Source organism: Narcine bancroftii, chromosome 5 (assembly GCF_036971445.1).
Source record: "Narcine bancroftii isolate sNarBan1 chromosome 5, sNarBan1.hap1, whole genome shotgun sequence".
Classification (NCBI taxonomy): Eukaryota; Metazoa; Chordata; class Chondrichthyes; order Torpediniformes; family Narcinidae; genus Narcine; species Narcine bancroftii.
The window spans coordinates 122,041,010-122,055,500 of record NC_091473.1 but is presented as its reverse complement, the minus strand read 5'-3'; the positions used below and the strand labels follow the sequence as shown (position 1 = coordinate 122,055,500).

The window sequence follows — 14,491 nt, the reverse complement described above, 5'->3', positions numbered from 1 at the left end:
CTTCATGTGCTTCCTGAGAAGGACTGGACCAGGAGGGGTGAGCCAGGCAGGTTGGAAGTGCCGTTCCTGATGTCGACCTTCTTGCGAAATTGAATAGGAGCTCGTGAGGAGTATCATTGGTCGCGGTACATAGTAGCGACCGGATGGAATGGAGCACCATAGGGAGGACTTACTGCCAGCGTGAATCTGGAAAGTTTTTTGAGTTCAGGGCCAATTTGACAGCCTTCCAGACTGTGGCACTCTCCTTTTCAACCTGCCTGTTACCCTGGGGGTTGTAGCTGGTAGTCCTGCTGGATGTGATGCCCTTCACCAGCTACAGTGATGTAGCTCGTCACTCATAAAGGCTGAGCCCTGGTCGCTATGAATATAGCTGAGATACCTGAACAGGGCAAAAATAGAATCTAGGGCCTTTATGACTGACAAAGTGGACGTGTCTGGACATGGAATGACGAATGGAAAGCGGGAGTACTCATCAATGACAAAGAGGAAGAAGGTGTTCCCATTCGTGGAGGGGAGAGGTCCCTTAAAATCAACACTGAGCCATTCGGAGGGCCTGGATAACTTGATCAGGTGCGCTTTTGTGGGGTGGTAGAAGTGTGGCTTGCACTTCGCACAGACCTGGCAAGACCTGGTCATTTCCCTAACATCTTCCATGGAGTAGGGCAGATTGCACCCTTGACAAAATGAGCCATGTGGGTTACCCCTGGATGGCAGAGCTCATTATGCAGAGACCAAGTAGGCTGGTGTGTACAGAGGCACAGCTTCCTCTGGATAAGCCATCTGGAGAGTCATTAATAGCTCCTAGCCGATAGGCCATGCAATAATTGTAGGTGGAGAGCTCAATCCTCCACCTAGCAATCTTGTCATCTTTTATTTTGCCCCCTTGACATTATTAAACATGAATGCGACTGAGTGCTGATTAGCCAGATAGTGTCTCCAGTGCCTCGGCTTTTACAATGGCTTGAGCCTTCTTTTACACAGGTGGGTTTTTGAGCTCGTGGCCTTGTAATGTCCAAGAAAAAAATGCAACCAGCCTGCCACCTGGTTGAGGGTAGCGGCCAGGGCTATATCCAAAGTGTCGCTTTCCTCTTGGAAAGGCACATTCTCATCCACAGTGTGCATGGTAGCTTTCGCAATGTGATTCCGGAGGTAGTTAACAGCCATTTGGCCTTCAGCCGAGAGAGGGAAATTAGTGGTTTTAAGAGAGAGTGAACATTGTTAGAGTATTGAGGGATCCACTGAGCGTAATATGAGAAAAACCCCAGGCATCTCCTCAAAATTTTTGTGGTCCTTGGAATGGGGAACTCGAACAGGGGGTGCATCCTATTGGAATGATGCCATTCTCCACCATGTAGCCAACGATAGCCTGACGTTTAGTCCTGGACGTGCACTTGTCAGAGTTGTAAGCAATGTTCTGGGCTTTTGCCGTGTGGAGAAAACTCTGTAGCTTGGTGTCATGTTCTTCCAAGGTATGCCCACTCGTGACATTATCAAGGTAGGGGAAGGTAGCCTTCAACCTATACTCATCCACCATTCTGTCCATCTGCATCTGGAAGATAGAAACCCCATTAGTAATACTGAAAGGGATCCTCTGGATTTAATAAAGACAAGCGTTAGCCTCAAATGCCATATATGGATGGTCTTCGGAATGGATTGGCAGCTGGTGATAAGCAGCTTTCAGGCCGATGGTTGAATAGATCCAATATTGTGCAATATCATTCACAATGTCTGAAATTTTAGGGAGGGGGTACGCGTCCAGGAGTGTGTCTATGATTAAGAGTTTGGCTATAGTCAATTTCTTGCCTGGACTTATTTTCCCCTTTTACCACTACTACTTGCACTCTCCATGGGCTGGTGCTAGGTTCAATGATACCTTCGTCGAGCAGTCATTGTGTCTCAGACTTTATGAAATTCTCGGTCTGCTGTGCTTTACCTCCTGGTCTTAGTAGCAATAGGTTTGCAGTCTGAGGACAGATTTGGGAAGAGAGGTGGGTGGGGGGGGGGGGGTCAATATTTAGTGTTGCAAGGCTACATGTGGGTTCTCTGTTCCTAACTGTTACAGGTGGGAAGGAACCAGAATATTCCAAGGACACGCTTTTAAGGTGACACCGGAACACACAATTCATCAAGTATATATAGGCGGAATTTACAGAATTCTTCCCTTTCAAACACAATGTTGTTAAATATGTGTAGAATGTGAACGGGATCCAAGGAATATGCGATAATTGAAAGGATACATCTTTAGGTTGTACTCTTGCACGGTCCGTGAGTCTATGAAGCTTTCAGTAGAGACTGTGTTGGTTAGGTATTTAGTGGAATGTCTGTTTACCTTCACAGTCACTATGGAGTTGCTGAGCTGGTGAGGTCTATCCTGATCTAGGACCATCAAGGCTAGGACCTCAGAGACTCCATACTATCACCTGAGTGGCCCCCACCGTCTTGGGTTGCCCTGCATGGTAAGATGGTTTTGACCTTGTGATGCAGCATGATGGCCGCCCTCCTTCCTTCTTTGACGATGATGGTGCTGAGTTGAATTTGGGTCATAGCAAGACGGCCACCGAGCCTTTTCGTGCTGTTTCGTCACTGCCACCTTCCGTCAGCATGTTGTGCAGCAAGTGGGCTTGAGTGAATTCGGGCAAATGGCTTGGGGATGGAATCAGGTCCGGGAGTGGTGCAGGCCGGGGACTTCACCGGGCTTCCCCTCGCGCGACAAACCCTCGCCCAATGCTCTTTCTTGCCACAACTGGAACACACCGAGTCTTTAGCTGGGTAATGAGATCAGTGATGCTGGCTCTTGCTGCAGAAAAAGCACTCCCTAGCACGGGAGTTCTCCTTAGCACGGGAAGTGGCAGCCGTTAGGGCTGGGGTAGTTGGAACAGCCACTCCTTGGATTACCTGGGTGAGCAAGCTTGCTGTCTTCAAGGTCATCGTTCTTGAGCATGGTCTGTTCCAATGATTTGGCCAGTTCAACGTGGCTAGCCAGGTTCTTCTTTCCTGACTTGAACAGTCGCTGCCTCATGTACCTTGAGCAGACTCCCACGATTAGAGTGTCCCGGATCTGTTCTTCTTGTGAACATGGGCAATATCTGCTTTGTACCTGCACTTCTTGGCAAGCGTCCACAGATCGAGCAGGTTGATGGTCTCTCCTGGCTGTTGGCAATGTAGAGCGAGTCGTTTTGCAACTTCAGGTACCCAGCTTTCAACGCTTTGATGGCAGCGCTATATGTAGTGCAGTCCCTGTTGACTGCATTCCTATTTGTTCCTACCCTCGAAACGAATGCAGATCTCCTGAGTTCGTCGGTGTGGAAGACATCTGTTTGTTTTCAGGTAGGCCTGGAAGCAGTCTAGCCAGTATGTGTACTCCTCAGCTGCGATGGGGGACAGAGGGTCTATCAGCACCATTCCTGGCTTGAGTAGCACTTCCATCGTTTATGGAATTGTAGTGCGAATAAAAGCTCTCACACCTGGAGGGTGAACAAACGCTTTTAACTATGGGCAGGATTTCACAGTATTTTTTGGAAGGGTTCTGGGTTTAGGCGGGAAAGCAAGGTTAATGAGAGCAGATGGGAGTGGAGCCAGCCATCAGCACAATGCCCTACCAGTGAATCCCAGTTCACTGCATACAGAACCCTTAATGTTTGAGTGGTAAATGCAATGTAATCTCTGGGTGTGAAATCTGTTCCTCCATGATGGACATCAGAACTACTCTTCTCCAGGGGCCTCTTCCATGACTACACACAAGGACATGAGCATCCCATCTTCTTCAGCTTCGCCATCTGCTGTGTGTTTCAACAACATTTAAAGTTGGTTTCAGTCTAAATGGAAATATTGTAGCAATCACTCAACCACGCATTTTTAAATTTAAACACTCTTGAAAAGAATTCTTTAGAATTAATGGCACTGTTTCCATTCCGCTCTGTGTACGAATGTTACTGCTGACAGTTGACGAGCGAACGGTGGCTGCCAGTCACATCCCGAGTTATGAGCAGAGGTGAACTGACCCCAAACGCCTGTCCCGCCCAAACCTCATCAGCACCCGTAGGCTGGCGCTGCGCAGGCGCACCGCGGCTGCCCGTCGCATCCCGAGTTATGAGCAAGAGATGAACTGACCCCAAACGCCCGTCCCGCCCGAACCTCATCAGCACCCGTAGGCTGCCGCTGCGCAGGCGCAGCGCGGCAAGTTTAAGCGGACGAGTTGCGGAGGGACCTCAGGAGCGAATGAAGAGCGGCAGGGAAAGTAATAATGAAATGAAAGAGGGAGAGAAATAAGTCGAAACAGCAGTGACCGAGGAGGTGAAAAAAGATTAAAGAGCGGCAGAACTGAGCATGGCGCAGTCAATAGAGTAATGGAGAAACGTAGACTGGAGTTGTCAGTAAGTGGTAATAGGAGGCAGGTGTGAGACATAGGCAGAAAAGAAATGATCGATAAATATCCTGAGTCACTGCAACTGTGGCTCTAGGGAAAGTTTTATAAAGAGGGAGGCGAAGAGACAGGGTCAGAAGACTCACTGAATCGGAGAGAATAACGTTGGACAAGAGTGAGTCTTTTCAGAGCGATTCATCTATTGCCTGTGGATTTGTTGAAGTAGCCAATTGCTCTCTAAGGACAGGGCAAAAACAAATCAGACAGGGGACGTGCATGGTTTGGGCAGGTGAGAGTTTGAGTGGGGCAGAGTGGTCTTCATTTGACTCGTGATCCTTAAAGAAATTGACTAGGGTAGAGATTTGGTTGACTAGTAGATTTTGAGGTAATTGTGCTCATGTTTCATAACACTGCATGCATTTCTGGAGTGGAAGGACATTATAACGTTTTATACAATAAAAAAAAATGGGTGAGAAAATATACTAGTCCTAGATAATTGAAGAATTAACTTTAAAAGTAAATAATTCGGCAGGGACTTGGAGGCCAACCAAGCTTGTCAGAAAATTTTGACCTTTTAAGAAAAAGATCAGTCAGAAGGAATAAGCTGTGCAACTAGAACATTTTAAAAAAAAAAAAATTGCTGGTAGAAGGTTTTAAGACAGTAAATAGAGTTATTAAAACAATGGTGAGAATATTCCATGATGGAATAGAGAATAGAAGCTAAGTGCTCCCATCTTTCAACAATTACGGATTGGGATTTGGAAGAGAGGCAAACTGTTAATCCGAATGTTGACGAATATCATGGATTCTTGATACAGGAATAAATGTTTAAAATTGATTGAATTCCATTGGCATCATAATTACAGAAAATGGTAAGTAAAGTACAATTGAGTTAGCAGTACTTTTATTTAGTATATGCAATCTAACATGATTTATTTCAGTGACATCAACTGAGATTTTGCAACCTATTTGGAGAGTTGCAGTAATATTATCAAACAAAGTTTGACAAGATCTCTAAAGAGAGAAATTCATGCTGTCTGATTGATTGTGAATTTTCGGCACTTGGTGTTTTTTTTTACTCCAGATTTATGACATCTGTCGTTTTTACTCTTTGAGCTTGGGAAAAATAAGTTTTGAAGGAAGTGAGGTGGTGAGGCAATGGGGTTTAATTGGATCTTGATGCTGAAGGCACGGCTGCTCTTACTGGACAAATTAAAATAATGTTGATGAGAGTTGGAAGAGATAATTTTGAGGATTTACAGCTTGCAGCAATATAGGTTAGATGTTAAAAGTATATTGCTGCCCGTAAAAGATTTGGTGATATGAAGTTTTAAAAGGAGCTACTCAAGTTTAATTTCATCTTTCTATCTTTTTTTTTAATCAAAATTTGTCACTTTTCTTCCATAGAGACGAAGTCTTGCACCAAGTCAGCTTGCTAAACGAAAGCCAGGAGATTCCTCTGATGAAGACGATGTGGTACAGTACTGTAATTCAGTGCAAATTTGAAGTCCTAATCCATTATCTTTTATTTGGTTTTGTGTATGTAAAAAAAGTATATATATATAGCAGTGCTGTTCTGCAGGGTCTTGCCACCCAGTTCTGAACAGATGATTCCATACAGCCTTTAAAAGAACGAAGGTGTTTTATTTAAAATTGTATGACTACAGGGTCTGTACCCTAGATGACGGCGCTTGTTTTTGGCATTGTCATTGAGGGGGTTACAGACTCCAGGGGAGTAGCAGAGCATAAGACCAGCAGTGGAAACCGAGGAGACAATGCTACAGGATGGTGACCATGGTGGCAGACCAGCAAGGGGCTCTGCGGCTGAAGAATACACAGACAGCGAGCTGCTGGCAACTTGATGTCAAAGGACTCACACTGGGGTGTGGGCTGCAGAGACAACCTTATGAGAAACTGGGATTCAAGAAGATGCTGAGGGGAATAGCCCTGGGTTCTGAAGGCTTCCTCATCATGTCAGAGGTTTGCATCTGGGCTCCAGTTGCCGATGATTTGAACTGAACTGGAGCCTTGTGCGGCTTCAGAGGTAGCAGAACTGTTGGAGGTCAATTCATGGACACTCAGTGACTCTGAGGTGATTCTCTCTTGCTTTTCTTTCTCTCTCTCTCTAAAAACAACAATGTAATTGCTCCTCATTAAACTATTTTTGCTGTGAACTCCAGCAAAATTTAATAGCTCGTCCAATAAACATTTTCATGCTTTCACTTTTTAAAAAAAAACATCTAGCCTGCCTTGACAACATCCTGCAACTAAGTGCACTCAAGTTGCAATATAATGGACTCATTTATTTATCATTTCCTCTGTATTAATGGAACTGTTTTAATAAGCCAATGCATTTGATCATCTTCAAATGCCTTTTGTTCTTAGTTTCACAGGCAAGACATAAAAAGAAAACAGTGGAATTTTTTCCTGAAGTTTGAAAATAATCATAAATATGGAATATAAAATAATTTGGAAGGTAGACCATACAGGTAGACCATCCAGAATTTCAGTTGTGGACTAATTGTTATCTCATTTTGCCACAGGCATTAACACTGATTCTGAACTAAACTTTATATTATTTAACCGGCAGCACGGTTAGCAAAGTGATTAGTGCAATGCTGTTATAGCGCCAGCGATTGGGACCGGGTTTCAATTCCTGTGCTGTCTGTAAGGAGTTTGTACTTTATCTCCATGTCTGTGTGGGTTTTCCCCAGCAGCTCCGGTTTCATCTCATTGTTCAAAACATACAGGGGTTGTAGATGAATTGAAAGTAAATGGGTACCACAGGCTCACGGGTCAAAAGGGCCTGTTATGGTGCTGTACGTCTAAATTTTTGTAACTTTTTTTAAAGTTGCTATTTGTAATCCCTGATGGTTTGGCTGTAGGGGTAGTTGGAAATTGATTTTTGGGGTGGGGAGAAACTGAAATAATTATTTTGCATAAAATTTTATTAAAAATGGAATTTGCCTTTTGTTACAGAGCCCAAAAAGACGAAAGCTGGGATCAGTGTCCAACAACTCTGAACGTTTTATTTCTCCATTTCGGAAACCACTAATACAGTTAACCAATCGTCCTTTGTGCCTTGACAGCAGTCAGCATGTGAGTAACAAAGCTTTAAAAATAATAATGTGAGGAAGGTGTTTGGGATCATGGTCGAATGAGCCCAGATCCACTGAACAACTTCAACGCGCATTTTGAGATGAAAAATGATGTGGTAGCAAAGAAGACTGCCTCTCCTTCAAATGATCAGGTGCTGTCCAATGTGAGGCAAGGTCAACCCACGATAAGCTACTGGTCCAAATAAAATTCCCAGAAGAGTGCGCAGGGGATGTGCAGCTCAGTTGGTAGATATTCTCACCAACATCTTTAACATCTTGTCTAGCGCTGTGGTTCCAACGTGCTTCAAAGCCACCATCATCGTCCCCGTGTCGAAGAAGTTGTCAGTGTCGTGGCTCAACGACTACGAGCTTGTCGCACTCACATCTACCATCATGAAGTGCTTTAAGAGTCTCGTCATGGGGCACATCGAGTTCTTGCTGCCCCCCTCACTGGACCTCCTGAAGTTTGCATATAGATCTAACCACTCTATGGGTGATGCCATCGCCACCACCCTCCATCTAGCTCTCAGCCACCTGGAAAATAAGGACACATATGTTTGAATGCTGTTTATTGATTTCAATTTGGCATTCAACACGGTCATACATCAGTACCTGATGGGGAAGTTGAGCCTGCTGGGCCTAAACACTTCCCTCTGTAATTGAATTCTTGACTTTCTGACAGGGAGACCTCAGGATTGGAAACAGCACATCCAAGATCATCACACTGAGCTCAGAGGCCCCCCAGGGCTGTGGGCTTAGTCCACCACTGTTTATTCTGCTTAATCAGGACTGTGCAGAAATACACAGCTTGAACCACATCATCAATTTCGCTGATGGGCCTGATCAGCAAGAATGATATGGAGCATATGGAGATGAAGTGCAGTTGCTAATGGATTAGTGCAGAGCCAACAATCTGTATCTGAACATTAATAAAATAAAAGAAATGGTTGTTGACTTAACGGAGGGCCCGAGGATCACTCTCCATTGACCATTGACGGCTCTGTTCCAATATTCAAGTTAATTCAAGTTCAAGTCACTTTTATTTATCATTCTTACTGTTATGAGCCCAAAGGACCCCAAAACCCAGCAGCAATAGACATTCACCACAGCAAATGGTTACTTAAACAAAAATTGCTTTTAATTATCTTTAAACATAAAAACAGAATCAAACTTTAACTCTATTTTTATTAACTTACTTAACCTAATTTATCCCTCTTTTAATTCTAAGTGCACGTGTGTATAATGTGTGTTAAGTTTAGAAAAGTTCTTTGGTTCACAGCCCAATCTCACTTCTCATTCTTCCAAGTTCACTGTTTTCAGGCAATTCTTATACTGTGCACAGAAGGGTACCAAGTTTCTTGCTGTGCACCTGGCAAAAAATCTCACCTGGTCCCTCAACACCAGCTCAATAGTGAAGGCTGAGGAAAGTTCAGCTCCTACCCTTCATCCTCACTGCGTTCTACAGAGGATGTGTTGAGAGTATTCTGGGTAATTGCATCACTGCCTGGTTTGGAGTCTGTACCATCTCAGACCATTAAACCTTGCAGAGGATAGTGAGGTCAGTGGAGAAGATTATTGGAGTCTTTCTTCCTACAATGACGGGTATCTACAATTGAAGGTGCATGAGGAGAGCAAATAATATTGTGAAGGACTTTTCACACCCCTCTCGTAAACTTTTCTCCCTTTTGCCACCTGGAAGGAGGTACCTTAGCATTTGGGCCCATACATCCAGATTGTGCAACAGCTTTCCCCCACAAGGCATCAGGCTCCTCATTCCTAAAACCTACGTGCACTAGAATATCATGGATTTTATTGTATTGTGTTTTAATATTTAACTTATGTAAATTTGCTCCATGGTCCTGGAGAAATGCTATTTTGTCCTTGCTGTGCATTGTATTAGCAGTTATGGTATTGTAACAGAATATTTGGAGATGTTTTTGGGAGATAAATTGGGAAAAGTAGGGTAGGTAACATACATGCACACACTTTAAAGTAGATCATTTGAAATACTGAAGATTTCATATCTACAATACTTTGCAGAAAATGTGTAGAATGCTTATGGATTTCACAAGTGGGTGTTAATTGAATTGACATCATGAATGAAGCCACAGAAAGCAGACAGGCTCTCTACTGATACCTTTTTGCAAGACTTTTGACAATATTGCTCAGAGGTCATTGAGGGGTTTTTATTTGCCTAAAAACAACAGATGAACCCAAAGACTAACTCCTATAGTTTGCTGGAGAGGGTCAGCGGTTTTGCAGGTGAGTGAGAGAGAAAAGGACCCATGCTTCCTGGCAGTTAGAGTCTCAAAGAGAGAGAGAAACAGAATCGAACCTTGGACTGTGTGTGACATAGAAAGCTGTAACAAGCCAGGAGAAGCTTGTTGAAACTGAAGAAAAGCTCCAGAGCGGCGGATGGCTGGAAGTGCTATCTGTCTGGTGTTTTTCTTGGAATAAGAGGAACAGAAAGGAACTCTGTGTCGCCTGAAATAAAGAAGTTATCATCTGGAGAACCCTGATGGGGCAAGTTTCATCAGCAAGACATTGAGGTGACTAATGGTGGTACCTCAGTTGTGGAAATCCTGGAACAACAAATCTCTCTCTGCAAGAACCTTCCTGAGTGGTAACCATTTACCTTTCAAGCACCGAAGCCTGGTGAACTTTATACATGTTAAATTCTGTGCACAGTATAAGAATTGCCTGAAAACAGTGAACTTGGAAGAATGAGAAGTGAGATTGGGCCTTGAACCAAAGAACTTTTCTAAACTTAACACACATTATACACACGTGCGCTTAGAATTAAAAGAGGGATAAATTAGGTTAAGTAAGTTAATAAAAATAGAGTTAAAGTTTGATTCTGTTTTTATGTTTAAAGATAATTAAAAGCAATTTTTGTTTAAGTAACCATTTGCTGTGGTGAATGTCTATTGCTGCTGGGTTTTGGGGTCCTTTGGGCTCATAACAGTAAGAATGATAAATAAAAGTGACTTGAACTTGAATTAACTTGAATATTGGAACAGAGCCGTCAATGGTCAATGGAGGGTAATCCTCGGGCCCTCCCTTACGTCAACAACCATTTCTTTTATTTTATTAACGTTCAGATTAAATAAAAATTGCAGTTGTAATGAAACAAATAAAGTAGAATCACATGTAAACATAAAATTTGCATTCTGACCCAACTAGGTTTCAAAAATGTTTAATCCTAGTTATTGAATGTATTATTATCTATCCTAATAGCCAGTATAAGAACAGGAAAGCTGGGCTCTAGGCATTATGTATTTTGGAGTAGATAAACAAGGAAAATCCATGATTTGTTTACTGATGAATGCACGAAATATTTTTCTAATTATCTCATGTATATTACATTTCTTAAACTAATGAGAGGTAATGTTGAAATATATAACCTTCTGAGGGAGCATAACAGCATTAAGGCTAGATTACTATCAGAAACTTGTTTCAAAGTAACTGGTCTTGGCTGTAAGATTAATGTCTTGGTAGATGACATTTTTTTGTTTCCCCTCAGGAGGCTTTCATTCGAAGTATCCTGGCCAAGCCTTTCCGAGTGCCTATTCCAAACTACACAGGTATAAACAAATCCAGTAACTATTGCTCTTTGTGGGATATGATCTGTAACTTCAGATATGATAACTATGTGATAGAGTGACAAAATTAGAGCTGAAATGTAACAGCTGCTTTGTTCGTAATTTTTAGTTTTTTTTTAAATACCATAACTAGATTGTTTCGATATAGGGTGTCATAGGTGCTTTGTGGTTAGTAAGGGATTACTTAAGTTGGTATGTAAGTGGAATTAAAAAGGTAGTCACTGAAATAATGGATTTGCAGAAATGTATTCTATCGTGTCATAGTCAAGAAACAGGTCTAGAAATTCATCCTTGCTGGTCAAGTTGTTTACCTGAATTAATCCCATTTATCTCATTTTTCTGTAAGCCTGTCCTATCTGTGGACCTGGTCAAATGTATTTTAAACGTTATAATTGTACCATCTGTACCATTCCCAGCTCATTGCACAAACCCATGATTCTTTGTGTAGAAAAAAAATTGTTCCATGGGTTGCCTTTAAATTTTTCCTCTCATCTTAAAAGTGGCCTACAGTTTAGGCTGCCCTATGCTGTGAAAAAGAATGTGACAATTCACCTTATTTTTGCCTCTCCTGACTTTTTTATAGCTCTACAAGGTCCCTTTCTCAAGGGATAAAAGCCCCAGCCACGAAATACAGATACTGAAATCTTAAGTGAATAAAGAGAAGGGACTCAGGTGGTCAGATAGTGGAGAGAAATGGTCAGTCCATATTTTGGATCGGAGCCCTTTATCCTATGAGTCCCTCCAACTTTTCTGTTCACTCCAGATCCTATTGTAATCATAGTCAAACTTCTTCACTGTCCACTATATCACCAATTTAGATGTTATCCACAAACTTACTGTATATTTTGGTGTATAAATCCACCAGCAGATATTTTGCCCCACCTCCCCCTTTCTTTTAGCCTCATTTTAATGGTTTTATGGTATATCCAGCTCCATTTTTTTTGGATTGTACGGGCCTACCAGGAACAACCCAAAAATGTTTTAGACACCCCAATCGCAAGTAAGAAAGCTGTAAATTGTAAGTAAAAAAAAAAAAACCTCTGCCTACTGGGCAGGAGCAGTGAAGGCCCATGGCGACATTGGCCTACCAGGCGGCAGTGGCGACAGTGACATCGGGGTCCCAGATAGGAGCAATTATGACGGCTCCCAGTGATGGGGAGGTGCCGGGGAGCTGTGGCGCCGGGGGTGGGGAGGTACTTCCAAGATTGACTTGTATGCCAAATTGACGTCAATCTGTTTTTTCTTCGGAGAATTTAAGGTCTCAAAGTAAATCTGGCGTACAAGTCGACCCCTATTTTTTGAGTGATTTTTGAAGTTTTTACAATTCGACTTTTATGCTGAAATATACAGTAATAGTTATGCAAATTGCATTCTCATTAAAGATGACAAATATCACTGGATCCAGCAATGATCCATGTGGTGCACCATTGTTCACGGGTCTTGAATCCAAAAGGCAGCCCTTCACTATCATCCTCTCATTTTGAATTATTACAATAAGCTAAGCCATCAGATCCTCAAGTGAAACAAAGATTAAGCAATTCACTAAACTCTTATTTAATGGTAATTTCATAATAATTGACTTGTGTCTAATACTGCTTACATAAATATTTTTGTATTATATGAAATAATTAATATTTCAACATAAAAAACCTTTCCATATTTTGCTTTCCATATTAATGTACATAATGTCTTTCTTATGTACTTGAGATTGATCACAATTGTCTTATCTTAATACATTAAGTGGAATATTGCTTTTTTATTTTTAATAACTGTTGAATTTCCATGTTCTATACAGGAAGTCCTCAACTTATGACCTACATGAGTTACATCCACCCACACATGACCAAATTTTAAAAAAAATATTGTACATTAGCTGAGATTCTTTATTAAAGGTTAATTTGTTGAAAAATTTCTTCAATACCTCATTAAGACATGCAAATCTGACTTGCGACCAATCCAAGTTATGACCAATCCTACGGACAAATTACAGTCGTATATACATGGCGATTAAGCCTTAGTTTTCTGAATATATTTGTTGCAGTCACTGATATGTAGGAAGGAAAGGAATAAACAAAGTTTGCATGGATGCAAGTAACCAATTATAAAAGAAGGAATAGGAACTCGTGACAGATTGGAATAAAATAGGACAGTAGCAGGAGCTGGAAAATGAAGATGCATATCTGTTTGTTTCATTGACTCAGAGCAAGATTTTTATAATCAGTAAAGGACTGAGTTCTTAACTAGGGGATTGAACAATATGTGTGGAATCTATATCACTGACACTTGCACATATGCTACTTTTAAGGTTCTCTTGGATTAAAGGCACTTGGTATTAAACGTGCAGGTGCTAGGAGATCACTTCATGATCCATATGAAGAAGGTGCTTTGGTTCTTTTTGAACCATCACCTCTTAGTGCACATGACCAACTGAAGGCTGACAAGTGAGTAAAAATATCAGGTTTAACTCAATGCTATCATGAAATGTAACCATTTTGTTATTAACCCTATTTGACATTTAAATTAATTTCCCAAATTGTATAATAGAAATTTTAATGTTATGCTTCTTATTTTGCCAAATAGGTATTTAAAGAAAATCTGCGTATTTATTGAAAGTGTCTGATCTGATTTTACCACTGTTAGTTAATACAGTACAACTCTGATTGGCTGAAATCATATTATACGAAATCCTCATTTATCCTAAATTCTTTTGGTCCCGGAAGTGACGTCTGTTCACCTCTGAAAAATTTCAGATAAATGAGGATATCTGAAACAAATCAAATCCTCATTTATCCAAAAAAAAATTTGGAGCTGAACTGACCTCACAGGTTAAAAAAAAATCACCTAACATGAAATTAGAATGACGATTGTCCCTCCCCTCTTTCCATTTCTTCTTTACCTACCGCATTGACTTTTCTCTCCAACTCTCCCTCTCAAACTGTGTGCCACTGTCTCCCAGCCGCAAGCGGTCGGAAGAATCCCTTGTCCTGGGCAGGAGAGGGGACTCAGGCACCCAAGCAGGAGTGGAACCTCAGTGGGACAGTGTCGCTGATCATCGACGGTGGTTGGTAGGGGTTGTGTGCGCAGGCAAAGACTGGATCTGTGTCAGGCTCCAACATTGAGAATCAGGATGCAAAGCTGGAACGGCCCCTGCCAGAACGCGCCCATGGGAAGACAGGAGCCTGCCGACTTGCCATTTAGTGTAACACCAGACTGGGAAGCCTCCCCAGGATCAGCGGAAGCAGTGGGGATGTGTCAGGGTTCAGCGGCGGCCAGCATTTTTTTGTGAGAATTAAACATTATTTTAATGCTTAAAAAGCCTTCCCTTATTTGTTGCTGTTTAAACATTGATACAAGTGATTTGTTGTTGCTATTGGGCTGTTTTTAAAAAATGAGCAGTTATCTGAAAAATTCAATCATCTGAAATAGGT

The 14,491-nt window shown here is 41.9% G+C and overlaps 1 protein-coding gene across 1 annotated transcript in view; it reads left to right on the top strand.

Annotated features, from left to right (window-relative positions):
* The first annotated feature begins 4,177 nt into the window (after positions 1 to 4,177).
* Positions 4,178 to 14,491, top strand: part of rad54l (RAD54 like) — a 36,062-nt gene continuing 25,748 nt past the window's right edge. Inside the window, exons 1-5 of the mRNA XM_069938953.1 lie at positions 4,178 to 5,235; positions 5,771 to 5,839; positions 7,343 to 7,462; positions 10,985 to 11,045; positions 13,369 to 13,504. Of these exons, the coding sequence (XP_069795054.1) occupies positions 5,233 to 5,235; positions 5,771 to 5,839; positions 7,343 to 7,462; positions 10,985 to 11,045; positions 13,369 to 13,504 (389 nt within the window). The 5' untranslated portion in view covers positions 4,178 to 5,232. The remainder of the gene's footprint in view (positions 5,236 to 5,770; positions 5,840 to 7,342; positions 7,463 to 10,984; positions 11,046 to 13,368; positions 13,505 to 14,491) is intronic.